This window comes from Labrus mixtus, chromosome 17, assembly GCF_963584025.1.
Source record: "Labrus mixtus chromosome 17, fLabMix1.1, whole genome shotgun sequence".
In the NCBI taxonomy this organism is placed as follows: Eukaryota; Metazoa; Chordata; class Actinopteri; order Labriformes; family Labridae; genus Labrus; species Labrus mixtus.
The window spans coordinates 12,921,222-12,948,461 of record NC_083628.1 but is presented as its reverse complement, the minus strand read 5'-3'; the positions used below and the strand labels follow the sequence as shown (position 1 = coordinate 12,948,461).

The window sequence follows — 27,240 nt, the reverse complement described above, 5'->3', positions numbered from 1 at the left end:
TACTCATGAATCAAGAATGTATTCTCAAAAATATCAGATACACTACCGAGTGTAACATAAAAAAGCCTGAGCGTAAAGGTGAGGCGAAAACACATGGAGCATGTTTCAGTTTAATTTTCCATGTATCATTAACACAAAGCTAGAACACTTCCTTTTTGATAAAAGTATGATGTATTTTCTGTTGAATGAATGATTTCCCCAACAATCCTTTTAGCTTTTAATCATGATAAATTCAACTTTAAAGTAATGTGCCCTATTTCCCTTCTCTGAATTAGCTACTTGGCCTGCATGATAAGGTGAAAATCTGCAATGTGCAATAACATTGTTAAAATACTGTGGTGATGATGATATAACTTTCGTTATATGAACAAATATTGGAGTAAGTTTGCAGTTTATTGTCTGTCTGCTGTCCTGATTGTTTTAACACTGACCTATGCCAATAAGCTTCCCCCATTTATGTGAATTTAGCTATATGGCTAAACAGCAGTCAGATGGTCGAACAAATATTGGCATGAAAACTTGAATGCATGTCATGTGTGTCTTTCACAGCGTCTCATGGAGTCTTTTGCAATGTTTCTATTGCACATTTTTAAACTTATTGTGAATATTTCATTTTGATAATGAATTTATTGTGCTGCCCAATCCTCTAAAGATTACTTTTATATGATGGTTGAAAAAACTTTCTGCTGGATGTTGAATACAGAGTATAGACAAAATGCTTAGTGTGAACAATGCCAGTTATCCCTTTGACTGTTGTGCTATCTCTCTGCTCACAATGACAACACATTCACACAGACACACACACCCTTCATCCACTTCTGCCAGATTAATTTCAGGCCATCCCTGAGGTTTTATTGTCTCCCACAGTGCTAATACCCTTTCACTACAACCCGCCAGAATAAACCATTCCTTGCCAAACCATGACAGACTGGGCCAAATCAAACAGGGCCAAGTGGAAATACTTCAGGCTGAGCTTCAGTAAAAAGAAACATTCTATATAATTCAAGGACTGCTACAGTATTCTGTTGCAATGAAATGACTTTTATTTTGATACTGCAACATTCATGGAAAAAGTAGGGCAAAATATTTCTCTCTAATGGCTTAATTTTCTTTGAAGTACCAAAAAGAAGGAGGAGGAAGAATATGGTTTAATGTTCTCAACCACCAGTGCACAATTCATTATTTACAAATGTTTTCAAGTGATCAGCATGTGATATTTTTCTCCACTGGGCTGATCCACTTTACAAAGTAGACTGCAAGGTCCTGTTAAAAATAAGATCCATTCCTCTATTATAAACATTTCTAAAATGACATTGTTTTGGTTTAAATAAGTGTCAAAACAAGACACATTTAAGGTTCAGTTTAGTCTCTAGTGTCTTATAGCTGGCGATGAATTTAAGCCATGAGACAGCTGTGAGGAGTGAGAGGAGACAGCATAATCCACACATCAATTAGACACAGAGTCTGGGTGATAAGGGGTGTGTGTGTGTTTCTGCGCATACACTGTTAGTAATAGTCTATGGACATGGATGGGAAAGTGTGTGTGTGTGTGTGTGTGTGTGTGTGTGTGTGTGTGTAAACCTAGAGTAATCCAGCTTAGTCTAGCATCTGTGGGAGCAGTTTTATGTAGTGTTACAGTATGTAGGCGTGGTGAGGGGTTTTAATACTGAAACCACTTTAAACTATTTAATACACACATAAGAGTGAACAAAGATTGTGTATGTGTGTGAGTGTGCAGCAGCACAGCCAGCGAGTAATGTGCTTGAGGGGGTAGTAGTAAAGAGCTGAGTGTAAGATAATAGTCTAAGCAAATTAACCAATTTAGTGCAGCTCGGCTCAAACAGCAGGGACAGCTGTTAATGTGGTCTCAAAAGGTTGACTCACACTTCTAAGATTTAATTAAGATTTCTCAGAGTAATTACACAGGACTGTTTTTAATAAGGTTAGTAAAAACCGTGAATAAGAATACTCATTTTGCATTGTTATACTGTACGTAAGTCATCACATAGAACTGTTAGAGCTTGGATATCCTTCCCCCAATAACCTATCTGACAAAAAGTATTGGTTATACAGAAACCTGAAAACTGAGGCTGAATGGTTTTTCAGATTTTGGTTTGTTAAATAATTATTTTATCAGTTTCCGATTCAAATTTTAAAAAATACTTAACTCAAGACATTTTCGTAAAGCTGATTATTGCAAAACTTGATGTGTTTTATTTGTTTCATTTTAGGTATAAAAAATAGGTTAAATATATTGTAAATAGCAGAACATAAATGGAGTTAGCGGGGGGGGAAATAAACTGATAAAATTGATGACAATAAAAAAAAGTGGTACATTTTTAATGGAAAGACATGATACGAATGTCTTCATGAATTCTTTCCTCATCTTTGGAAAGGCCGTTTGCACATCTCTTCATAAGTCTGATAGAACTGACTGAATTAAATGCTAATGGCAACTATAAAGCAAAATATGTTTAATGGTATTCTCAATAGAGGTAAAAGAAACATAATTTCTGACTGCTAATTGTTCAGACAACCAATTTAAACCTGGAAAAAATGTACATGTCTGTTTAATATTAAATGAGCTGCAGAAGTCAGGTGGTACAACTTCAAGAGATATCACTGTATAAATATCTGTATATCCATCTTTAAGTCCAGCTGTGTTCTCTACAATAGGTATGTGCCTTAATATGTGTGGGACTTATATGAAATAATTAGAGGCCTGTGTGTGTGCGCTTGAATAAATGTGACATGAAATATCCTTCTTACTAGGGTTGGATAGTAAACCAGTATCAATACCAGCAACAACAGTATTACGTACTTCCACGACATGAATATTTGCACTACCGTCAATACAACACAGATTGCTGCACCCTACCAGCCACAGGGGCAGGTAAATAAAAGTAGCCTTAAATTGTGATTGTGAAAGACGGGAGACAATGGATCAGAGTTAATCCCTGTGGTCCTCTACATGTTTCGATCTGAAACCCAGAGGAGAGCCAGTGCCACGATCACTGACCAAAGGGTTATGCCTCCTACTCCTGTCAGAGCGGGTGTCAAGTGTTTACAATGAAATTAATTAATACAATTGTGGTCCAACAATCAGGTAAACTTGTATTCTCCCCTCTCAAAGTTTCAAATAACAGCAACATTAGGTGGGTCTGCTCGCCTGCATTGAGTCTCTCGCAGTCTGTCGGGGGCTTTGACATAGGCTAACTGCTGGACAGGGTTTTGCATCTCCATTATAACTATCTGTTGAAGGTGTGTTTAAACTGATGACTCCCTTGACTGAAGTCCAAAAGGATAAAAAAGAAGCGAGCTGTGGTTGTGACTTGTCATCAAGTCAATGAGGAACACAATTTATTTCCAAAAAATCCTTCATTATAACTGGGGACTTTAAAGGCAGAATGTGTGTCTGTTTGGTCCATTAGGGCATGAAACCAAAACAAACTGCTGTTTGGCCACACCTCCTCCATACTAGAGCCTCCGCTCTCCCCCAGCTCGGATATTTGTTTGGAGTTATCAACTACTACACACATTAATTAAGGACTAATTGTCCTTGTCTCGAGCTGCATTGTTGTGTTAGCAGGCTAATGTTAGCGCTCTTTAGTTTGCTAGTAGCTTCACATTGCATGTAAATTTACACGGAATGACCGTGATCGCTTACGTGTTGGGGAAGGGTTGTATTGCATAAATTGGCATTGTCATACATATGTGCGATCCCTTAAATACTGTAATAATACATTTCCTGCAATAGGCATACAAAAAAAACACACAGAAGAATTCCTCTGATTCACTGTGACCTTGCATAACTACACACCTGCCCACAGAGATTGATAAAGCAATGCTGCTAGTCCTTCCATTAGAGTACAAGCTGCCAAGTATTTGGTGGGCAAATTTCATGTGAAAAAAGTCGAACCACAGCACAGCTACAATGGTCCCAGTACAGATGAAAACTGTAGTGTTGTAAGATCTGTTTTGTGCCGTAACAAAGCTGTTTATAAGGTTTGGAAATGTGCGAGTACCTAAAGCGTGGGCAGCATTTTCACACTACTTGGCTTTGCAGTGCATTCACTGTGCAGCTTTTCAGAAAAGCTGATTTTGTTAACAAAGTGAACCACTCTGCTGAGTCTGCCCAGCAGACCTACTGATGTGAGCTTGCTTGTGTGATACTTTTACAACAGATTTTCATATTACAATGACATTCACTGGAACTTGTTATAACAAGCAAACATAATGTCTGTTTGGAAGTAATATGTAAAGAAGAGATTCATTTAAGGCTAGTTTAACAAAAACCTCCAAAGCCGTCACAAATATCCATGACTAAACCAAACTTCAATTTGGTCACATAAGATCAACACACACACCTATAACATCAAAATGTTCAAATGACAGATAAAACTATGTTGCCATGACAACGCAGTGATTGTCATCATACAGGAAGTTGATTTTTGAGGGGCTTAACATACCCATATTGTACAGTCACATAAATTGCTACAATGTTTGACCTTCAAAATATTTCATGTTGTTACAGTCCCCGGCCTGATCACTTCTACACGACAATATTTTCCTTTAGTCATAGCGCGATTACGATTAAGATTCTGCCCTAAATAAATCTAGATATATATTTTCCATCATAGTCATTGCACCTCCTAGTGGAAAGAGAACATACAGCAGTGAGTACATCTCATACAATGTTCAATCTTAAATTGCACACGTATGATCACATTCTCTGCATGAACCGATCTACTTATTGGAAATGTATAGTCATGGCGCCACCTACTGATAATGGGCAGTAAGGGTACAAACAAACTTCTGCTAAATTACGACATTTAAACAGAGTGGTCAGAACTTCATCAGAACAACATCACTACAATGCATGGTTACTGCATGAATACTTCTGTTTCCTAGCGGCCACAGGAAGTCCCATGTTGCTCTTTGTAGACTGTCGAAAAAACAACATGTGCAGCGCACTGTGTCTCTGTTAGCTACACAGCCCCAAACAGACTGACTGTTCAAATTCAAGGGTCTGCAATACCGACGATTGCAAAGTCTGTTTGGCACCTTATTAAGATGCACAAGTTACGGTAGTCTGTTGAAGAGCAACAAACGAGAGAGGCAGCGATGTCACCAGATCATCGTTATCTTTCAGTCCCGACCTGTAAAGTATTTGCTCTGAGCGCTATGTGCAGGTTGGTAATTAAAAACAAGAAAGAACACAATTTTGGTTGCCGAGCCCAGGGCAAACATTTTTGTTACTGTGGCATCGAAACACATTTGAACTCTTTCTAGTTTCATATTGAAGTCTTGAGTTCTGGTATTTTAAAAACCCTTTGTTCTAATAAATTAAAATGGTAATTGTGTATTTCAGTTTTGACTCAATATCACAGCTGTATTCTCGGCTCCACTTTTTATTTCTCACTAAAATGTGTACAGTGTTGCAAAGTATTTCCATACATTTCATATCGTGACCCATGTATTGTGATGCGTATTGTATCTTAAAGTCCTTGTCCATACCCAGTCAAAGATTTCAGCGCTCTGCCGACACTTTCCCTCTTTTGCAGTATTATCCAGCCCTTATACAGAGTCTATTAAATGTATGTGTTGTGTTCTTTCAAACACCAAAAAAATCGATTAAAATCCTACAATCATTAACTATCGGTTAAGTTTAAAAATACAAAGTAAAAGTATTCAAATCTGGCCATACAACTTAGCTTAACATTCAGTTATTTTTCTTTCTGTATTGTACTACAGTAAAAATGTTGTCTCCTCCAGTCCCATTTCTAACATTTCTACCTTATTTAGGCCTCATATTGTAGTGCAGTGTTTGAGTAAAGGTTTGGCTCAGTTCTCTTGGCTGGATGAGAACCCTTGTGGTGAAACAATCGGTAAAGATTTGATAGGAGAACACAGACTCCATTACACATGATCTGGAAATGTCTTGACTTCATATAAAAGTTATTTATGAGGGCATTAACTTTCGGTTATTGTATTCTAAAAAAATGAAGGGCTGTTTTTTGGGGGAAACATTCCTATGTAATCTGTCACAGACACACACTGCCAAAAATAGAACCAAGGAGATATTTTCTTTCTACCAAGGTTGTTGAGGGTTTTTTTCTATAAAAAGCCATGGAACGACGTTTTGCCCCTTATTCTAAGGGGATAAACATGCCGGTCTGTGGAAAAAATGTCAGCATATCTTAAAGAGCCCATATTATGCCCTTTTTGGGGTTCGTATATTTAATCTATGTACCTACTTTTGTACGTTCACAATAGCTAAAGTCCGAAAAAAAAGTGTCTGTTTTCATGTACTGCTCCTCCTTGCTCCATCGCCGCTCTGAGTCCGTCAGCTACGCTCTGTTGAGCCCACACTGTTAGACCCCACGTGGGCCAAGTCTGCTCTGATTGGTCTGCCGATCCGCTCTGTCGTTATTGGTCAGTTGCTCAGCACGCTTCTCGGAAATTTCAACATGAGCTGCTGGGCTTGCCACAACGAGCCAATGGGCTTAGATCAGTGATCTCACACTGACAATGACGCCGCACTGACAATTTTTTATCGAGGGGGGCTAGAACCGAGCGTTACATGCAGCTAATGCTACAGCTAACAGGAGGACGTAGGAGAAGACGCGTTTCAGCGGACTTTGAATTTCTGCACATAGATGTGCCTAAACATGCAAAGGACACTTGGAAAACACACTAAAGGGCATATAAAACCAGAAAAAGCATAATATGGGACCTTTAAAGGTGGCCATTCATTTTAATCACCATGTGTGCACTACACGGCTGGCACTGGTTTACCCACAATTCCGTTGCATACGAAAAATGTATTACTTCACTGATGGTCTTCTCACAAAGTCACTCTTCTTTTTCCGTTTCTGTATTAGACTAAATTACCTGAGCAATATTCAGATATTTTATTGTGTACAATATAGTTTTTATTAAGTAAGAAACAGAATCGTTTACTGATGATAGTACAAAATCAATACACACAGTGTTACATAAATACACAGCAATGTAATAATACTGACTTTAACATTTGGCAGGACTTTGTATAACACAAATAGAGATAAACTTGCTTTTGCAGTTAAATCCGTTATCAAATAACAAAAAAATAATGACTCACTATTCATGTGTCATTTTATTATGTCTGTTTGCACTTTGACTACAACAGAATTTTTAAATCAATCAAAACAGCTGCCACCAGTTTTAAATGTTTGTCTTTCAGATTTGCATCACTACAGTTCAGTCGTTTCCTTTTCTAAACAGTACAATACCAAAACAGAGATTCATTACAATTTAAGTTACAAACTGGATATTTATGAGACATCCGAGCAATCAAAAGTGACAGTGTACGTGGGTGTGAGGTCTACAAAGGCATGCATGACTGCAAATGGCTTCAGTCGTGTTTCTAAGCAACATTGAATCCACTGCTCTTGCCTTCCTTCTCTCCTGCCGCCTACGAGTGGATATTTCAGCGAGGACATGCATCTCTCTCCAAAAGGATCAGTCTCAAACTATTTTCAACTCTCACGTCAAGCTCGAATAGAAACACACACAGTTAAGGTGAGACAGCCATCACCCGTTTTATGCACAAAGAAGGAACTTTTGAGATTCGGGACATGTCCTTGAACAATGGACACTATTGTGCTCCCCCACATAGCTGACTGAATTTGGAATAATTTACTGTAATTAGGCTGCAGCGCATGTAAAACTGCAGGCTATTAAAGATGAAATCAGACACTTGATTATTGCTGGTTTTTTTTCTTATTTTCCACTCATATATGAACAGTGTCCGTAGTCCCTATAAAAAAGTTCAGCTTTACATTTTCATGTGCTTCTACCTTATATATAAGTGAATCTGTGGTGATTTGATTTTGCTCTCTCCAAACCCATGCATTAGCTATGCCTCACTGTATATTATGGCTATAATTGAATTAAAGCAGGGATGTACTCCACCTTCCTCTGTTGGACTGTCTCTCTCTCAACAGTCTGACATGTAACCAGAAAACCACCATCCTGCCCCGCCCCACACTCCAAATCTCATGGAAACTGTCTACATGAACCGAGTGTCTGATACATTAGGAAATCCATCTCTCCATTTGCCAACCTCTCTATTCCTGACACTCCCTGCATCCCCCTAAAACTTCTCCCATTCATCCAGAAACCCTCCAGATTTTTCCTGTCTGGTTTTTGGCTCTGTGTCATTCCGGTCACTGTGACAACTGATGAGTCAGGCAATGTGCAGACGCCTCACTTCCTGTGAGTATAAAGTATCATAGACCAAACAAATGACTGAACCAAATGAAGAAAACCTTTCCTGAAGACTGATTCACAGTCAGAAGGATTAAATCATCATATGAAGCAATCTAGAGAGTAACTGAAGGTATTTGTGGTCTTTTTCATTGAATCAAAAGAATTCACATCACAGTGAGTAGTCTCCTTCATAGGAGACTCAGCAGGTCTTTAGTTCTTAAAGTTCTTATGATGCCATCAGTTACAGCCAAAAAGATTTCATGTGAAACTTAGCAAATTGTTTCTTTTTTTTCTGTTTAGAAGAGCATGGAGGACGCTCTAAACTTACTAGACCAACACAATCTTTCAAATCTATTAATTATTTATTTATTTCTTCATGAAAAGCCAAATATCAACAAGTCGTGGAGAGCTGCCAACCCCAGGGAGAAAATAAATCTGCCATAAATCATCCAATATAGCCATACATAGACAGACACTGACTCAGCCATGCAAACACACTCATTTGCACACATGGTGGCGTACACACACACTTTACATAGCCCTGAACACATGTTACAGTACTTACATCAGTTTTTCTGAACTTGGCTTTAAGGCTCTTCATGTTCAGTCCGGTCCATGCAGTCGTTCACTCAATCACTCAGTCAGGGCTGTGGAGATGAAAACACAGATGTTTGAAATCACTGGTGTTTACTCCTATTTCAAATCTGATTCAGGTATCCATGCATAGACTAAACTCATTAAAAAGCAAATAACTTTGTGGTGCTAAAACTAGACAAGTAACAGTGACTTTGGGGTGAAAATGTGCAGAGCAGCAGTTTAGGTAAATAAGTGTTTGCCTTACAACACTCAAAAAAGCTGCTCATTCAGGTCTAATATGAAGTAAAATGTATCCTTGAGAGCGAAAAAAACATATTTTGTGACTTTGAACAGGCGTGTACTTCCAATTCAAACCTTTTTCTGGCATCCGGCTTTCTATTGTTTCCTTTAAGGATGTTTAAAATCACCACGAAACCCTAGGGATGTCTGGTTAATGTTGTCTATTTTTGTGCCTTAACAGCCTTGAGCAATTTCAAAAATGTCATGCCTGAACTGACCTTGTCAATGATTTGCTAAACAAAAAAAAATGGCATTCCAGTCAAATTTCTTTCTACTTACTTCCCTCATTAATATTATTTCCAGGTTCCTCTGGGTCTGCTTGTATTTAAACTGAGAGAACCACTTAATAAATGAGCCTTTTTGCAATGGAAACAAGCAGTTATGGTCCTGGAGGAAAATATCTTCAAATGCAAAGCAAAAGTTAGAAAGAATAATAATAATATACAAGAATAAATAATAATTCAGATTTCCAAGAGTATTTGCGTGGGCAGATAGTAATGTACTAGAGAGGGTGTTTTGTATGTGGGCGCATCAAGGACAGCCATGTCTGAGCTCCTCTGGCAACATTCAAGCCTTTCCCATTAAACTTCATTTGACTAACATATTCAATATGTGCATCACGTTTCTATATACAAACACCTGTTGAAAAATGCCCAGACCACTTGTGAAAAACGGGATCAAAACGACAAATCAGAACTGGTAATGTTGGGAGAAACTAAATTTTAACTGTTGGGAATCCTACTTTACCACTGAATGCATTAGGCTACCAAACATTATACACAGTTCACATATCAAACAACTATAAACCTGCATATTGCTCCTTAAACAATGAAGGTTATGCAGCATGAATTCGTGCACAAAATTGGTTACATTCGTTTAGCACGAGTATCAAATGCGCGCGACGAGTATCAGATTGGAAGCTTTTTAAATCCGCCGCGCGACAGCACACAGGCTGTTTGAATTACCAAAAACATTTAGTTATTAAGAAGCTTTTGTAGAAAATGACTAGCCAGCATATCGACTAACAACTACTTCCATGATATGAAAGTGGACACACTTACCCTGTAATGAGTTGGAGTCGCAGCAGAGCTGGACACATAAAAGAATCTGACACACAACCGCTTTTTGTGCCAAAAACCGATTAGCTACCGAACCGGTAAGAAAACAGCGAGCCGATGTTTGACTAAGCCCAGCAGGAGGATGCATAAGCAGAGAAAGTAGAGCTCCTCAACACAGTCCGACTCGGCCCGTATACATTAAAAGTTTGGCTGTTCACGGACTCCTGCCTGTTTCTCGCTCGCGACTCAACTTAACTCAGAGGCTGCTGCCCGGTTTAGGAAAGTGACGTCACTCCAAGTGCTCTCGTGACGGCGACGAGCGAGCCCTCTTGTATTATCCTTTGTGCCCCATACATGTTCTGGTTAAAGGGGTATTTCACACAAAGCCAAACGCGTACAGATAAATTATGACGTTTTACTAAATTAAATCTTCTGTCTTACTGTTTTACAGACAATACATTTATTATTTTACCCCTTTTCTTTAAGTTTCATCAACAACCCTATGAACTCCCATGACCCCCCCCCCCCCCCCCCCCCCCCAAAAAAAGAGAAAAACATGGCTGGCTGTCCCACTTTTATAGCGGCAGCTCCAATATAACTTCCACAAAATTCAATATACTTGAATTAAACCATCAAAAAAGGCTTTTTTATATGCCAAATGTGTTTAAATGCTGTATTCATTAGTAATTTACCATATTGTATTATTACATGCATTAGCACGAGATTGGGCATGGTCTAGTCACTAGACTCTATAGTGGAACCTCACTCGTGATTGTCTTTTTTATTCTATTCTTGTACTTCCTAAAAAGATGGGGGGGGGAGGGGGGTTGTTTTTACATAAAAAGAGGTTATATATAAATGTAAACATAGTAACCTATAGGCTACTTGATTTTTGTACATTAATATTTTCAAATAAAAATTACTCATAATAATGAGTACAGTGATTTTCATGTGTCAAAAAGCAATGTGTGTGTTTTTTTTTTTTTAAACTGTGCCAGTCGTGTCATGTTGATGATGGGCCTATGATGCAACACCTCAACAATAATACCTGTTAATGCAAGTAAGAACGTGTCTGTATTGTCAGGGTGTAATGTTGATACTATTTCGTAAGATGAGATCGTGCTAGGCTACCTCACTGCCTGTTTCTTTGTCATAAAACAAAACCAGTCGTTTAAAATACATAGATACTTTATTGATCCCGAGGGAAATTCAAATGTTTATATTTATGAATTATTGCCAACATCTGAATAATAAATCTCCATCACTTTAACATAAACCATGCAGAAAACTAAAATGTATCCAGAAATATTAAATGTTTTATTAATGAGTAAGAGTATCACCTGAGTTATGTAACCTGAGAATATCTAAATTAACATTTAAAAGATGAAAAGTGGGTGAGAAAAAGAAAGTTTGACAGAGATACAAGACTCTTGTTCATAGGAATGTCTGCATCTTCAAGGTGTGGCTCGTTTTAAAATAGTTATTGACTCTACACGTTTTATGATTGCAAATTTATGGGCAAACAAAGAATGTGGGCAAGGTATAAAGTCTTCAAACAACCAACACAGAGACACCTTGTGGAGAAGCTAATTACTACATTGTTGTTCTGTAATATGAATACTCAAATCAGCAGTAGGTAATAATATGTTGTTTAATACACTTATGTGTCTCCCTACAAAAGGGTCAAATCATTACTAATATGACTCAAGCTTGTTCTTGTACTGTAAATACAATTGCTGAAATATGTTGCATGAATGAATGCATAGTAATAAACACACATTTTATCTCATGCTTAACTGAACAAACTATCTAATTTTGGGGGAAATGTATTATTAATATATTAAAGTTCTTTGTCTGCACTCTTCAAACACCATTGTGAACCCCTATGTGAGATATTACTTTTTAGTTTCTGAAATGTTTTTTAAACTGTATTTTGTATTAACTTTTGTACAGCACTTTGACTGAAAATGCTCAATAAATAAAAGTATTTTTATCATTATTATTCTTTGGAATCAGTCAACATTGACAACGTGTTAATCAATCAATTAACCCACCAGACCAACAATCACAAAATAAATGTGGGGCCTATTGGGTCCACTTGGTTAGTTACTTGGTTTATGCATCCTTATAATCACACAAGAAGCAAGATTTGCACATATGCACGTATCTCTGGTATTGTTTGCACTTTGATAACCAGAGTTTGAGTTTGGTTTTCAACATAATAATGACATCATTAAAGCTATACAATTGGATTGAATAATCACAGATAAAAAAAAAAAGTTGTATGTGATGCTATTATTCTCTTGTCAAATGTTTGTGGACACATCTAGTGACGCTCCAGCAAACGCCCTGATAAGCTTTGTTAAACTACATCTGCATTACTGGTTTTGCCATAGAAAGAGGCTATTTTCATGTTAAACGAGCAAGTTTTTTTTCTATGCTCTCCGTTTATTTTATTTGGGTGCAAATTACAATTTATAATTTTAAATTTGATCATAGCTCATAAGAAACAAACAGTGTTGTATGATTATATCAATGCCTTGATTTAGCCTAATTCAAAATGGTCCACAAAAAACTGCAGTTTCATGAATGACGTTACCAGCATGTGATTAGAGCCAAAGAGTTACAATGTCCAAGATAGATAACTGCTCGACATTTGGTCTTCAACATCTAGCGTAAGTGGAAAAACATTATTCCGTATTCAGTCAAAACGACGTGAGGGAACCAACACACTTATTATAACATTTTATGAAACAATTCAAATGTAATTTGTTAAACCAAATCAAAGTTTAATTATTGTCGTGGGTGAATGCTTCGTGAAGAAGAGCTGACATGTCAAAGAAAGCGGAAGTGGTACACAGGTTATGATTTCGTACCGGATGTATGTCTTTGTTCCTTTGAGAAGTTCCCCAACCATCAAAACAAACATTCACTGTATCTAATGTCAGTGAACGCAACACTTGTTTACATTGAATATCAGCCTGCAGTATCATCATGACACTGAAATCATGTTGCATTTACAGCATTGGAGTTTTTTCTATACTCATTTTGATCCTGGGTATTTCTTTGAACTTGTCTTACGTGTTTCCTCACTTTCTACAGTCGGTGGTCAAAAAGGTAAGCATTGTATTTATGATACATTTTTATTTTTCAACGTCAGGTAATCGCCCACTGTACAGTAAATGAAATGACGATGGACATTTGGGATACAGCTAATGTTGGATATCTTGATTAGACCAAAACATCAAAGGCTGTCTGCGCTGTTTCGATTGCGCCACTTATAAGTTGAATGTTTTACGTAAGCCTTATATTTACAAGAGTGTCATTAAAGTCAAAATACTTCTCAATTAAAACAAATATTGACAGCTTGTGTAAGTGACGCCGAGTAAAAGTGCCTCTTTAAAACAGGATTATGCAGTTAGAGAGGAGTGTTTCAATGCTATCTGATGTTTTGTCTGTTTGTCATGAAAACCATGATGTTGGTACTTTGTTTAAAAGATTGAATAACAGGCATAGTTTCCATAGACATTTTAGTCTACTCCCAGATTGTAATATACTTCTTATACACCGTATTGGCCTATTTAAAACGTAAAGTAAATGGCCTCTGAAGACAGCTAACCCACATGGTGATTTCACCATGCAGCAGTGGCTTTGTCATATGATGGGAGGAAAGCCAAGTCAGCAGCAGATTATTCGACTGAAGTCATGCCTTTTTTTTTATTAACTGTGTAGAACAAGGTAACCCACTGCTCTTTGTCCCCTACAGGAAATAGTTTTGAAGAATGGTACAGATGCATTCAAGGCCTGGGAGAATCCACCAGCCCCTATTTACATGCAGTTTTACTTCTTTAATGTGACCAATCCCATGGAGGTGTTGGATGGGGAGAGGCCTGCTGTGGTGGAGGTTGGACCATATACATACAGGTGAGAGCAGAACAGAAACAAAAGTGAAAATGTCATGGTTCAATAAACTAGAACTCAGACGCCACTTACATACAGGTCTACAACCATTATTGGTGAGAGTAAACGTCTATTTGTCTCCTACCCACCTGTTTCAGCTGCAAATATACAACGCATACAATAGATCAAAGCCTGTAGTCACTCAAGGTAGAAGGGTGCCTGAAAGCCGATGATTAGATCAACTGAAAGACAAAGAGGATTGTGAGACGCCACAGAGCAATGCGAACATGAAAGCAAAACGAGCACAATGAATGATTCCATACACTGTAAAGGCCCTGACACACCAAGCAGATACTATACTAATAGTTTGAATCAATTCAGACTATAAGTCTTTGGATCTTGGAATAAATCAATTATTTATCAAGCATTCATACAACAGATTATTTTAACATTTTGAAGTTGCAAGAATTAGAGCTAGATCGTTCCACAGGTTAAATTCTATTAATACACTGAAGCTGCTAAAAAAAAAAAAAAAAAGACATTCCTTAAGCTTTAAACATTTATTGTTTGTGAAACACTTTTGTCCATGGATAGATATGATGTCATCCTGTGTCTGGCTAGTTTGAGGCAGTTTGTTTTACCTTCAACATTTGACACAGTAGCGTTGCACAACAACGTGTCAAACTTAGAAATAAGAAGTCGAAGCCCCAGATTTCTATACTCATCCTTCCTTAAAGATGTTGGTGAAAGTCTTTTACATTTTGGGGAAGAGTTTCATCTTCCCACATGATCTGTGATCACATATAACTCCACACACACTGTTACTCAACAACTGCAAAGATGCAGATTCTTGTTCTTTTAGCAGGTCACGTGAATTTAAATCAGGAAGTAAAATAACTTAAAAGGAAACATTTTCTACTGGCATCGTCATATATTTAGACCAAATAGATCTCTGAATTTTCTAATCGTTAAATCGCAGCATTTTCTCTGCATGTGCTGTAGGTAAAGTAACTGTGAAATGTCATTGTCCTACACAGAGAGTACCGGCCCATGGAGCAGGTCAACTTCAACAGTAATGGCACTAAAGTTGGGGCTGTCAGCACTAAAACGTACATATTCGAGCGAAACATGTCCCGAGGTCCGGAGAGCGAGCTCATCAGGACCGTCAACGTCCCTGCAGTGGTGAGTCCAAGAAATGCGTCAGTTACTGGTGTTGTTTAGTCATGTGTTATTGGACATTTTAGTTTAGTATTTTGTTATTATTATTATTATTTAATGTGGCAGAAACAAAAAAAACAGAGATGCTTACACAAGTACATGTTGTTCAGTATCGTTTTAAAAGTAGGGGAAAAATAGATGAATGTGTGATTTATGTCGCTCAGAAATACTGCGCTCTCTGGAGTTACAACATCCATACATTTATAACATGACGTACCATAAAGTGCATTCAAGTGTTTATCATTCATCAGGCTGTGCACTGGCAAGAGTCCCTTAAAACGATACATATCATGTTAGGAGGTTACGATTCAAATAAATAGCAACATTGTTTGTAATATTTAATTTGTAGTACATGTAGTGTTTATTAATCACCGCTGTATTTTACAAAGAGATGAACAGGGCATTTAACATGCAACATCAGAGTACTACTCATTTATGCATTATCTGAGCAATAGAGTTTACGTTTTATTATATCACCAAACAAATTAAAATTTTAGAACGAAGTAAACTATTAACTAAAAATCCCAGCAGGGGCTTTAAGAATTGTTTTGCATAGCATAATATTGCAATACTTCCATACTAATGAGTGTAACAATGTTTTCTTATGCCCCTATAAATTAAAGGTGCACTATGTAGATTTGGTAGTGAAATTTTGAAAGTTGGAGAAGTGAAACAATTCTAGTCCCTGGAACACAGTTTGGTGTTAAAAAGCTACTAGGAGAGTCACGTTTTCACTGCTGTGGGCCCCCAAACATAATGTCTCGCGTAGCATTTTATCTTCAAACATTGTTCCAGGGAGTACATGTGCCTCTGAGGACAGTTTGTGTATCGAGTTATGAACAGAATCTGTACACTTCTCCAACTTTCACATTTCTCTGTCAAAACTCCATCGTGCACATTTATTATAATGCATGTTCTTTTCTTCTTCTTCTTCTTTTGCCACTGATAATGATTGACTTCCTAAACCGTTAATAAACCATGACAGTACATAACATTTTCAGCTCTAAGATATTTAAAGTGTTCAGTTGTAATGCTAATAGTTCTGTAATGTGACGTCTTGAATGGTTTTTCATAAGTTCCTTTAGTAACTGATTCGTCCTCTTATGGAGTCTTTCTTTACAGAACTTCAGTTCAGTTCAGTGTTTCACACAGCAGGTTTGTTTTCAACAATGTCCCAACTTGTCTGTCTCCTTGTAGTCGGTGATGGACAAATTCAAGGACAATCCTATTGTATCCAACCTGATCTCCTCCTACATGAAATCCACCGACACGGGCCTCTTCACCACCCGCACAGTGGGTCAGCTGCTGTGGGGATACGAAGACAGCCTGCTTAAAACCCTCACAGTTTTTGAACCGGATCTAGATGATATTTTTGGACTTTTCTATAAGGTATCATTGAAACATATGAGTACATAACTGTTTTCTTTGAACTGACAGGGATGATTATTTAGAACCAGGAGTTTCTAATAAATACAATTCACATGTGACATTTGAAACTCTTTCTTGTGTGAGAGCTGTTTGTTGAAAGGATTTGTTTTTTCTTCTCACAGACCAACGCGACCAACGATGGTGACTATGTTTTCTTCACTGGCCAGGAAAACTACAAGGACTTCGCTCGAGTGGATACGTGGAAAGGTGAAAGGTAATCATCCTTGCTAACATTTGAGACCAAAAAAAGGAGAGGAGAGACAGTGATAGTTACTGATTACATGTTATTGGACTGGATTAGAGCTGCATTACACAAAGAGTCTATCAGTACCAGACAGGAATGTAAACAAGGCTTGTTTGATAACATTAAGAAATCACATGCTCTTGTTTCATGTGTGAGTATTCCTGCTTGTATAAGTAACCTTAATAAGATAGTTAAAGCTGCTGTGTGGGACTTTAACTTTGTATTACTTTGGTGGTCCCTCATACAGTAGAACAACAGTGCAGCCTCTGTCTTCAGGTTCAATCAATCAATCAATCAATCAACTTTTATTTGTATAGCGTCAACTCATAACAAGTGTTATCTCGAGACACTTTACAAGAAGCAGGTAAAATACCTTACTCATTGTCTGTTAACATTACAAAAGAGCAGGTAAAAAGACCTTACTCATTGTTATGTTACAAAAAGCAGGTAAAAGACCTTACTTATTGCTATGTTACAAAGATCCGGCCTATCCATCATGAGCACTTTAGCAAAGCAGCAAAAGTTACAGTGGTAAGAAAAAACTGCCTTATTAAAAGGCAGAAATCTTCGGCCGGATCCCCGGCTCATGATGAAACAGCCTTCACAGGCCTAGACTGCGCCGGGCTTGGAAAGGGATAGGGGGAGAGATGGGATAAGATGCAGGAAGAGGGATAGAGAGCAAGGGGGTGGGGGGAGGTAGACCGTCCATCAGCAATCCGGTGGGGAGGGGAGGGGGTGTGGGGGGTTGTTCTGGCAGGCCGCCAACCCACGATCCGGTGGGGAGGGGGTAGTGGTGGGGTGGGGGTTGTTCTGGCAAGCCGTCAACCGATGATCTTGAGGAGCCTAGGGGAGCTCAAGAGCTCCCAGGAAAGTAGGTGGTTAGTGACTGAGATTTATAGATAGATACATGCAGTAATATGATGTACTGTATATGCAGAGAGAGAGAGAGAGAGAGAGAGAGAGAGAGAGAGGAGCTCAAGGTGCCAGTTCCCCCGGTAGTCTAAGCCTATAGCAGCATAACTAAGAGCTGGTCTACACCAGCACCAGCCCTAACTATAAGATTTATCAAAAAGGAAAGTTTTAAGTCTAATCTTAAAAATACAGACTGTGTCTGCCTCCCGGACCCCGGCTGGAAGGCGGTTCCAGAGGAGAGGAGCCCGATAACTGAAGGCTTTACCCCCCATAGTACACTTGGAGACTGTAGGTACCACCAGCAGGCCTGCACTCCGGGACCGCAGGTTCTCATTGTAAGGCTGAACGTCTTAAAGAGCTTGATCATAATGTCTCACTTGAACTGTTACTGTCTTGATAAAGATATAGTTTTAAAGTACCTTACTGAAGTCAACAGTAAGACAACACTCAGTGATGAACAATAAGGTATAAGATTAAGTTACATCCTCCATTTACTGAACAAAGCCAAGTCAAGAAATGTATTTTCAAAGCAGCAGCAGGTTTCTTTGGGTGCATTGGAATTGTCTTTTTTTGCTTTGGAAGGTTCCTACCTGAGTGAAATGACCCGGAAGCATTTAAGTGATTAGACATTTTCTAAAAGCTAAGGAAAGGTGCATCAATGCTTCCTTGATAACCTCCTTTAGCATAGGATACACTGGACCATCCTTTACCGAAGGAGATGAGGTAATGCCGTCCCACAATTCCTTGCGGCCACAACATTTAAAGCGACTCGCGCATCCGACACAGAGCACTCTGTCTTTCAAGAAAAAGGGATAAGAGAAATTTTTAGCCAGATGATGTTTTATTCAACATATTTCATGAACTTAAGAATGCTTTGTGCAGTTGTACATTTGTATGCTTAAAACATTAGGTATATCTTGCATAAACGTAAGAATTAATTTCATACAATCATACCTATTATTATTATTTTGGATTATTTGTGAGTGGAGAGGAAGGTGAGCGTGAGCAACCATTCTCAATGTGACAACCATTTGGTTTCACTTTTGTTACTCGTAGCCTATATTCCTTTTATTTAAATTCCAGCCTTGTGTTAATTAGGATTATTTCACCGGTAAGAAGGCACAGGGGAAAGTTTTTGTAGATGTGCTTTTAGTAGTCCATTTTCGGAAAATTGTAGTTTCACCACGGCAGACCCACGTCATCAAGCTCCGCCCTCGCATAATTATGTAACCTAGTGGAAATGGTGGTCACATTCTCAGAGCTACTTTTGCCTTTCCCTTAGTCCTTTCTGAATTCTTATTTTTGGGCTTTTTGTGCCTTTAATGGATAGATAGGACAGTGGATAGAGTCGGAAATCAGGGAGAGAGAGAGAGTGGGGAATGACATGCGGGAAAGAAGCCACAGGTGGGATGTGAACCCGGGCCGCCCGCTTGAGACGACAGCCTCCATACGTGGGGCGCGCGCACTAACCACTGCGCCACCAGCGCCCCGTCCTTTCTGAATTCGCCTAACGTCTTTCCTCAACCTCATGATGTTTTCCCCGGGGTTAAGGTAAAGAGGATAGTGAAAGGGGATAGGAGGGACAATCCGAATTCATCCCTAATCTCCAAGCACAGAATGTTGAATGGTTGAGTCTTAGGCATTGCTCATGTCTAAAACTACTTGACTGATAAAAGCATTACCAATTCAAAAACACTAATCTTAATATTTTGTGTGTGCAGCCATTTAAGTTGGTGGACAACTGACGAGTGCAATATGATCAATGGAACCAACGGAGCATCTTTCCACCCAGTCATCAACAAGGATGAGACTCTCTATATGTTCTCCTCCGACCTCTGCAGGTGAGAGGACTGCAAAGTAATGAGAAAGAAACTGCTTACAGGATTCATTTGTGCCTGTAAATGTTAACCAGCATTGACTCTGTTGCTAAGGTCTCTGTACGCCGTGTTCGAGGAGGACGTGTCAGTGCAGGGGATCCCCGGGTATCGCTTCAGTCCCCCTAGCGAGGTCTTTGCCAATATGACCCTGAACCCAGCCAACACGGGCTTCTGTGTCCCTGCAGGGAACTGCATGGGCTCTGGTGTGTTGAATGTCAGCGTCTGTAAACAAGGTGGGAAAAAGCTCTTTCACTATGACTGCAGCTGCAGAACTTCTGTTTTTTTTTTTTGTCTGTGACACTGAGCTGCTGAATATGTTTCATTATGTTATTCTGAAAGGATCTGTTGTGTTTGTAGGAGCCCCCATCATCATGTCGTCACCACACTTCTACCAGGCAGATGAGAAATATGTTGAAGATGTGTTTGGCATGAGGCCGAGCAAGGAGCTGCACCAGACTACAATTGATATCCACCCGGTAGGAATTTCAACTCTAAATCCTGGGGTTCCCCTTAAAACATGTTTCCATTCATGTGCAATTCATGTCACTTAGTTTTTACAAATTCTGAATATATTTCAAATTTATCTAAAATACAAAAACTATGAATTTGCGAATATCTTTCATCTCAAAAGTATGTTGCCCATTTGACTTCAAATGTCATTTTTTGCACAATGTAAACATCTGTGTATGCATTACTTTACTTTACACCATCATGTTTTTAATAACATGTATTTTGCCATGATAGTCCTGAGAAAGATAATAGTACCTCATGTTCACCACTAGATGGCGAACAGTCTCAACTTTATAACTTCAAGCAGACAGGAAGCAGAGGCTTTTTTTTTTTTTTTAAAGCAGAAGTTAAAAATTAAATCAGAGGTACGTGGAACGGAGCTGTCGCCACCCGCCACAGATAATCTCTAACAGCTCTTATCGTGTGTTATACTGTAAAAACATGGCTGAACATGTCCTAAATCAATGATTAGGGGAAGCGGACTGAAAGAAAAAAGAAAACACTTCCAGGAATGGAGTGTGTCACTGGAGAAATCCTGCAGATGTTTTTTCTACTTTGCAGTGATTTGTGTTAGTGGTGATAATTTTGCTTCAATTTTTAACCTTTTGGTGTAGAAACATAAACATAAAAGATATTGCTAAAACATTATATATATATAATAAAGTCTTAGGTCAAATGATTCTCTCATGGTCCACCTCTCATGATTTTTTTTCTGACTGTAGCAAATAAGATAATCTTGATAATTATCACTTCTTACAAAATGTGTAACGTTCTCTTTGTGGTCCAGAGCGAGACAAAAACAGAAAGCATAGCCTCTCTCTCACTGTTATCTTTATTCATCATTTTATCTAACTCCTTTAATATTGTTGTGTTTTCAGAGCTGATTAATTATGTGGCAGCTTTATCTTAGAGCCACAACATGAAATAAGGATTGGTATGCAAGAAACAGATGCTCAAATATCCCTAGAAAATAACATGCCTGCACGTCATGTGGGGTCATCACAGGTTGAAATCAGTTCATGAAACCAGTAAACTAAACGAGCTCCTGTTTTGCCCCTTTACACCATGTTATCATCTCAACTGTGCCACTGCATGAGATCGTTACTGACCAAAGTCTAGAAACTTCTGCTGTAACTGCTGGATTTTAGTGCCTTGTTTAACTTTATAGGTTCAAGAAACCACTTTTACTGTCTGGGGCTTTGATTTGAACATTTGAAATGTGTGCAGCAAAATGACAAAGAATAATGTTTGCAAGCTGCATTGAGATATTCACCAGAATGCGTAGTGGTAAGACGATGTGTTTTAGTGAATATGCAACAATGAGGTATACATGTTTATCTGGTGTGATGTGTGCTCACAGTCAGTGAGGTCAAGTAAACCATTTCTTCCTAGTGAAGGTACATGTTTTTTTAAGCTTACAGGAATTGTCCTGCAAGCAGCAAAACGGCTTCAGATCAACGTCCATGTAGAGAAATTATCCACCTTCAGGTAATCAGCTCTTTGCTTTCATCAGTGTCTTCACCTTTTGTCATGAACACCCTCCGTCGTCCATGTTGCCTTTAATCAGCCTGTAATAGCTGCATGACTACTTTAGACCAGGAAGAGCTGCCAGTAAGATACTGTAACACTCTTGTGCCACCATCATCACTTATAATGGACTTTTGGACAGACCTGCCGCGCTTGTTATGTGTGTACTTGGCATCTGAAGGAACAAACAGCGATATAATCTTGAGTCCAGACAGAACATGAACATGAAATCAAACTACACTGATGTTAAATGATTCCACTAAAGGTTGTTCCGGTACAAGTCAGATAGCCGAGAAGACAAGTCTTTAGTGTGTCATTGTCATGCATGCTCTTAAGTTGTATACAGTCCTCTTCAGAATGAGATTTCATATAGTTTAAAGTAGGGCTGGGCGATATGGACCAAAACTAATATCTCAATATTTTTTCGCTGAATGGCGATACGCGATATATATCGATATGTCTTTTATTAACAGTCAGTTGCACAAGTTCAACATGTACATGAAAATAAACTACCTGTTTGTGAAGTTAATTAATTTTCTGCATAACAAAATAAACACAGTTGTGTGTTTTGTTAACCATTTAGTTTGTTGAGTTTGGCTCAGAGAGAGAGAGAGAGAGAGGAGCAGAGTGAAGAGGGAGAGACAGTGACATGAGAAATAGGTGAACTAGCAGCTCTACCGAAAACGTATATAACGTTATTTTAATGCAACATGAACTATATCGATATTATAACTAACGATATTGTCTTACCCTTTATCTCGATTGAAAATATATGGATATATCTTAAAAGCTCGATATATCGCCCAGCCCTAGTTTAAAGTCAAGTCTGGTACTTGGACCAAATAGTATACAATGAAATTGAAACAGCAGGAAGCGACTATGATTCCACAGCGCAGTAGTATTAAAATAGATCCTCAGTCATTTTAACTTTGAACAAAAATGTGTGCAGTTTTTAATTGGAACAGCTTCATGTGACAGAGTCAAGTGTCCACATACACCCATAACAGGCTGTACTCAAAGGACATGTTACTTTAGAAATGCTATTTTTTGTAAATGTAAGGTTTGTTTCGAAAAGTTAGATCTTCTAACATCAGCTGGTAACAGCTGTATGACTACCTTAGACCTTCGATCAACATATGATGTACTGACAGTTCAAAGCTCAGACCTGTCCAATACAACCTTTTTCAATGGACTACTGAGGTCAGCGAGGAAAACAGGTTTCAAAATGAAGCATTAAAAAAGGCGCTATTATAGGGGAATGTTGGTACAGTATTCTCACCTGCCATTCAACAATGTGGGACATCAGCATAACAGAAGATTTTATCTTTTCATTTCAAGTGTAACTAATTTGAGTACATGTGCTGTCTGGATTTTACTGTTTGATTTATCTTTAAATAGACAACCTTAAAAGACAAGAAAAATACATCATAAAAAGTGGTTGGAAGATTTTGAATAGTTTTATATACAAAGAAAAATAACATGTTCAATTTACTTTTAAATATACCCACTAACCAGCATGTCCAGAAAATGTTCTAAATATTGTTCTTTTCTGAATGTGTCTCTTCATTTTCTACAAAGTAAAACGTGATAGTGATAGTTTGTTGACCGTTGTTGATATTTTCTTTCTTTCAGTCAAACAGGAAACGTGAGGACAGTGGTCTTTCCGGTGCTTTATCTCAATGAGGTACAGAAACACACACTGTGATATGACGTTGCGTACGTCTACACTTGTAGCAATGCAGGTCACAAACACACACCATCAGCAATGGAAGAGTGCAGTGCTGGTGTAGGGCAAAGCTGGCAATGAAAGAGCAGAGGGGAGAGATAGGATAATGATGCATGTGTGAAATCTGTGCTGCCTGAGTCTGCTGCCTGAATTAGCTCGCAGGCGTCGCCTCATTTTTATGGTTTGAATTTTCCTCTGCGAGTTTCAAGTTTTGGGAATTCTTAAAGTAACTTAGAAAACTGAAGTGTGCGGGTCTGTCAGTTGCTCATACAGACTTTTATATGGATTATTTAACTGACAGAACCTGATAACACAGAGATACAGCTGATCCTTCCTTCTGTGGTTGTTCCACTTAGATTTTTTAAAACCATTCAAACTTTGTGTATTCAATCAAGCTCATTCCAAACAAGCCATGACCTTTAACCTCTCTCTCTCTCTCTCGCAGAGCGTTGTCATCGACGACACATCAGCTAAAGTGTTGAAGTCAGTTGTTACCCAGGAGAATGTTGTGGACAACATCCCGTTCATGCTGATTGGTGTCGGCATCATTCTGGGCGTGGTCTTCATGTTCCTGATGTGTCGGCAGAAAATCCCTGAGGTGAGCACTTCAGATAGACATGAATGTGTTTTCATTACTGTAGGTGAACTTAACAACTGTCTTCATTCAGGATGAATCTGTTGTGTTTGAAGAAATGAATTTATTAATCAACGAATTTTGAAAAAGCCGACAGGAAGCAGAGGCCCACATCCCAAAGATATTCAATGTCAGATCATATAGAAAACTAAGAAATGTTCAAAAGAACAATGTGCTTTTTCAGCATCCAGGAACAGAATAGTGCTACATTGTTTATCAATGATTTGTCAATCAGAAGTTATACTGTGCTTATAATGCCATGCTAAATACATTCAAAACGAAAGTATTCATTTAACACTTGATCATTTGAAAGATTCATTCATCATTGTCTTGTTTGGTTTCATTTTTCAGAGCACTACAGATGAGCGTCAGCCCCTTCTGTCATCGTAGCACCAATCAGAAAGTGAAAGGACGAGAACATGTTTTCAGTATCATTCAACATTTCACAAAAAATCCGTGAATACACAAGTTGTACCTTAACATTTAAACAGCAAGTTTTCATAATACCACAGTTTGTGTTTCTAATGGTTATAAGAGACAAAGTGAAGGAGCAGTGTCCTCTGTGTGTGTTGTTCATGTTACACGGCAAGGCTTCCTTTTCAACTCATTTTGTATTACGCTGAAGTCCTGTTGTTTTTTTTTAATCACATCTTCAATTCTGTTGATCTTCCCTTTTCTATCTAAACATGTGAACAAGTTCTTTGGATTAATATAAATACGAGATAAGTAATTTAACTAAAGAAATAATTTTAACAACCTTCTACATTGAATTGAAATTGTCTGGAGGGTCACTTTTTCAATCCTCCAGGAATATAAGATAAGTAGTGTAGTTATTTAAACGAAGCCCATATTTTTGTGCAAGAATTGCTTCTTTCTGGAGCGTGTGTGAGTGTGTGCGTTCGTGTGAGTATGTGTGTACGCATTCATGTGTGTGTGTGTGTGTGTGTGTGTGTGTGTGTGTGTGTGTGTGTGTGTGTGTCTGTCTGTCTGTCTGTCTGTGTGTGTGTCTATGTCCATGAAATGTGTGTGATAATGACGACGTCATCCTGTCTGTGTGTGTTTTTTCAAAGGAGAGTGAACATCAGAGTTCAGTGGAGGTTGTAGGTAGAAAAGTTTTTACAGCTGATTCAAAGGACGGAAATGTCCTTCACTTCAAAAAGGTTGCATAAGATTCTTCATGGTTGTAACATTTAACACTGGCTAAAGCTCTGCATCTTTAATGAGCTGGATCTGACTCATTACAATGGCATGTACTCCTTCATATCCTCCAGTGGTAATCCTGTAACTCACATTACCTTTAAAAATACTATATATGTGGTATAACATCAATATCGTATTACTTCAACCAAAACAGTATAAAGTGAAGATTTCTCTCTTGTCTCGTGATAGTGTGATGGAACATATTTTCTGTCCCTCAATTTCAAAATGTTGCTGAGTGTGCAGTTTTGAATTTCTACTGATAGTCTGCTCCAATCAGTGTACAAACAATGCTGTGCTGGTGGAACTACTGACAAATAGATGATAGATTTAACAAATAGAGACTTGTGTTTGTTTTTCTGTTAACCACTAGATGGTGAAATTAGTCAAAAGCATTTGATCGCATTCCTACGACTTTTATGGCAAAATCTCTGTCCAGCACTGAACAGAACTTTACTTCAATGTGTATTGTTTTGTAAGTCGTACTGTAGCCACTGTTTCACACACCCAATTGACGCTTTATGTGATCTTTTTTTTTTATGGTCCTTTTTTATACTTAAAAGAGAATATTGTTTACACTACTTCTCCTACATGTCAACATCAATATGTTATTAATGTATCCATGTTTAGAACAGCTCACATATCTAACATTTGCACATTGTTGTGTCTTTTGCCTGAAATCCAATAAATCTGCTTCATATTCTCTAAAGGGGTGTTCAGTGCCCTCCATCATGAACTGCAGTAGTGTTTTAGGCAAGTTAACAATAATCGAGACCAAGACAAACCCGAGACCAGAGTGCTCCGAGACCGAGACAAGACCAAGACATTTAGGGATTGAGACAGTCAAGACAACGGCAGGGCGAGACTAGATCAAAACCGTAAATATCAATGAAAAATCATCATCTTGTGTGCAGCAGGCGTGTCACTCACTTGATTACGACTGTAACTGGTGGACAAAAATCGAATTATGAATGAATTGAAGTTGATTTTTCTTTTAGAAAGAGGCGTTTTCTTCTAATCAAAGTAATGACTTAGAAAAATAGCCTATCAGTGGTGGTCTTGACCGGTCTTGATTTAAAATCCACAGTCCGCCCAGTCAGAGTCCAAGACAAGACCGAATAAAAATGCTTTCGATTCCAAGACAAGACCTTCAAAAATTGGTCTGGAGACTGCTTTTGGGACCAAAACTGCTTTCGAGTACCGGTACTACAACACAAAGGGCTTAATTACTTCACTTCCTTTGTACTGTAGGCCAATTGATATTTGTCTTTCGTCATCAAGGCAGGGTTAGGGAAGTTTGTCTGACTCATTTAAAATTTAAGTATGAAGAGTTGATGGTTTGATCTTTTCTTTTTTTAAATATTTATTTTTGGGCTTTTTATGCCTTTATTGTAGAGATAAGACAGTGGATAGAGTCGGAAATCAGGGAGAGAGAGTGGGGAATGACATGCAGGAAGGGAGCCACAGGCTGGATTCGAGCCTGGCCGCTTGGAGGACTACAGCCTCCATACATGGGGCACGCACACTAACCACTGCTCCACCAGCGCCCCCATGCTTTGATCTTTTCTGATCATGGTTGCGCTAAGAGTAAGAATCAACATCTGAACTGCAAATCTATGGTTTTGAACGTAAATTAATAATTTTACTACACTTTGTATTTCTGTTGCAAGTTGCATCAAATTACTCTAAAATGTTCCCTTTTAAAAATGTGATTTCCTTTCAGAGAGTTGGCTCCTCGTCCATCAAAAATCATGTTTTTTTTACCATGCTGACCTGGCATATACATTCCCATGGTGCAATTTGAGAATCACAAGTCAGGTTAGAAATGTTGGTGTGTCATGCTAGCAAGGGGCTATTGGCAGTGACCTCATGCACTGTAA

General features: G+C 38.4%; 2 protein-coding genes across 3 annotated transcripts in view; one reads left to right on the top strand and one right to left on the bottom strand.

Annotated features, from left to right (window-relative positions):
- rai14 (retinoic acid induced 14) overlaps nt 1-10,474 on the bottom strand; it is a 39,738-nt gene extending 29,264 nt beyond the window's left edge. For both annotated transcript variants that reach the window (XM_061061009.1, XM_061061010.1), the window contains exons 1-2: nt 10,191-10,474; nt 8,819-8,900 (exon numbers count right to left, since the gene is read on the bottom strand). In XM_061061009.1, coding sequence (XP_060916992.1) covers nt 8,819-8,854 — 36 coding nt within the window. In that variant the 5' untranslated portion in view covers nt 8,855-8,900; nt 10,191-10,474. The remainder of the gene's footprint in view (nt 1-8,818; nt 8,901-10,190) is intronic.
- Nucleotides 10,475-13,082: 2,608 nt separating this feature from the next.
- On the top strand, nt 13,083-26,069 carry scarb2c (scavenger receptor class B, member 2c). Its single transcript, XM_061060750.1, has 12 exons — nt 13,083-13,304; nt 13,954-14,111; nt 15,125-15,269; nt 16,503-16,694; nt 16,856-16,947; nt 19,611-19,730; nt 19,821-19,999; nt 20,124-20,242; nt 21,691-21,764; nt 23,436-23,487; nt 23,975-24,127; nt 24,515-26,069. The coding sequence occupies exons 1-12, from the start codon at nt 13,182-13,184 to the stop codon at nt 24,551-24,553; spliced, it is 1,446 nt and encodes a 481-aa protein (XP_060916733.1). The 5' UTR covers nt 13,083-13,181; the 3' UTR covers nt 24,554-26,069.
- The last annotated feature ends 1,171 nt before the right edge of the window (nt 26,070-27,240 follow it).

Coding starts and splice junctions, on each gene's coding strand:
- scarb2c (XM_061060750.1), top strand. CDS start 13,182: ATGACACTGAAATCATGTTGCATTTACAGCATTGGAGTTTTTTCTATA. Junction 20,000..20,123: donor TGTCAGCGTCTGTAAACAAG/GTGGGAAAAAGC, acceptor TTGTGTTTGTAG/GAGCCCCCATCATCATGTCG. Junction 20,243..21,690: donor CTACAATTGATATCCACCCG/GTAGGAATTTCA, acceptor TGTTTTTTTAAG/CTTACAGGAATTGTCCTGCA.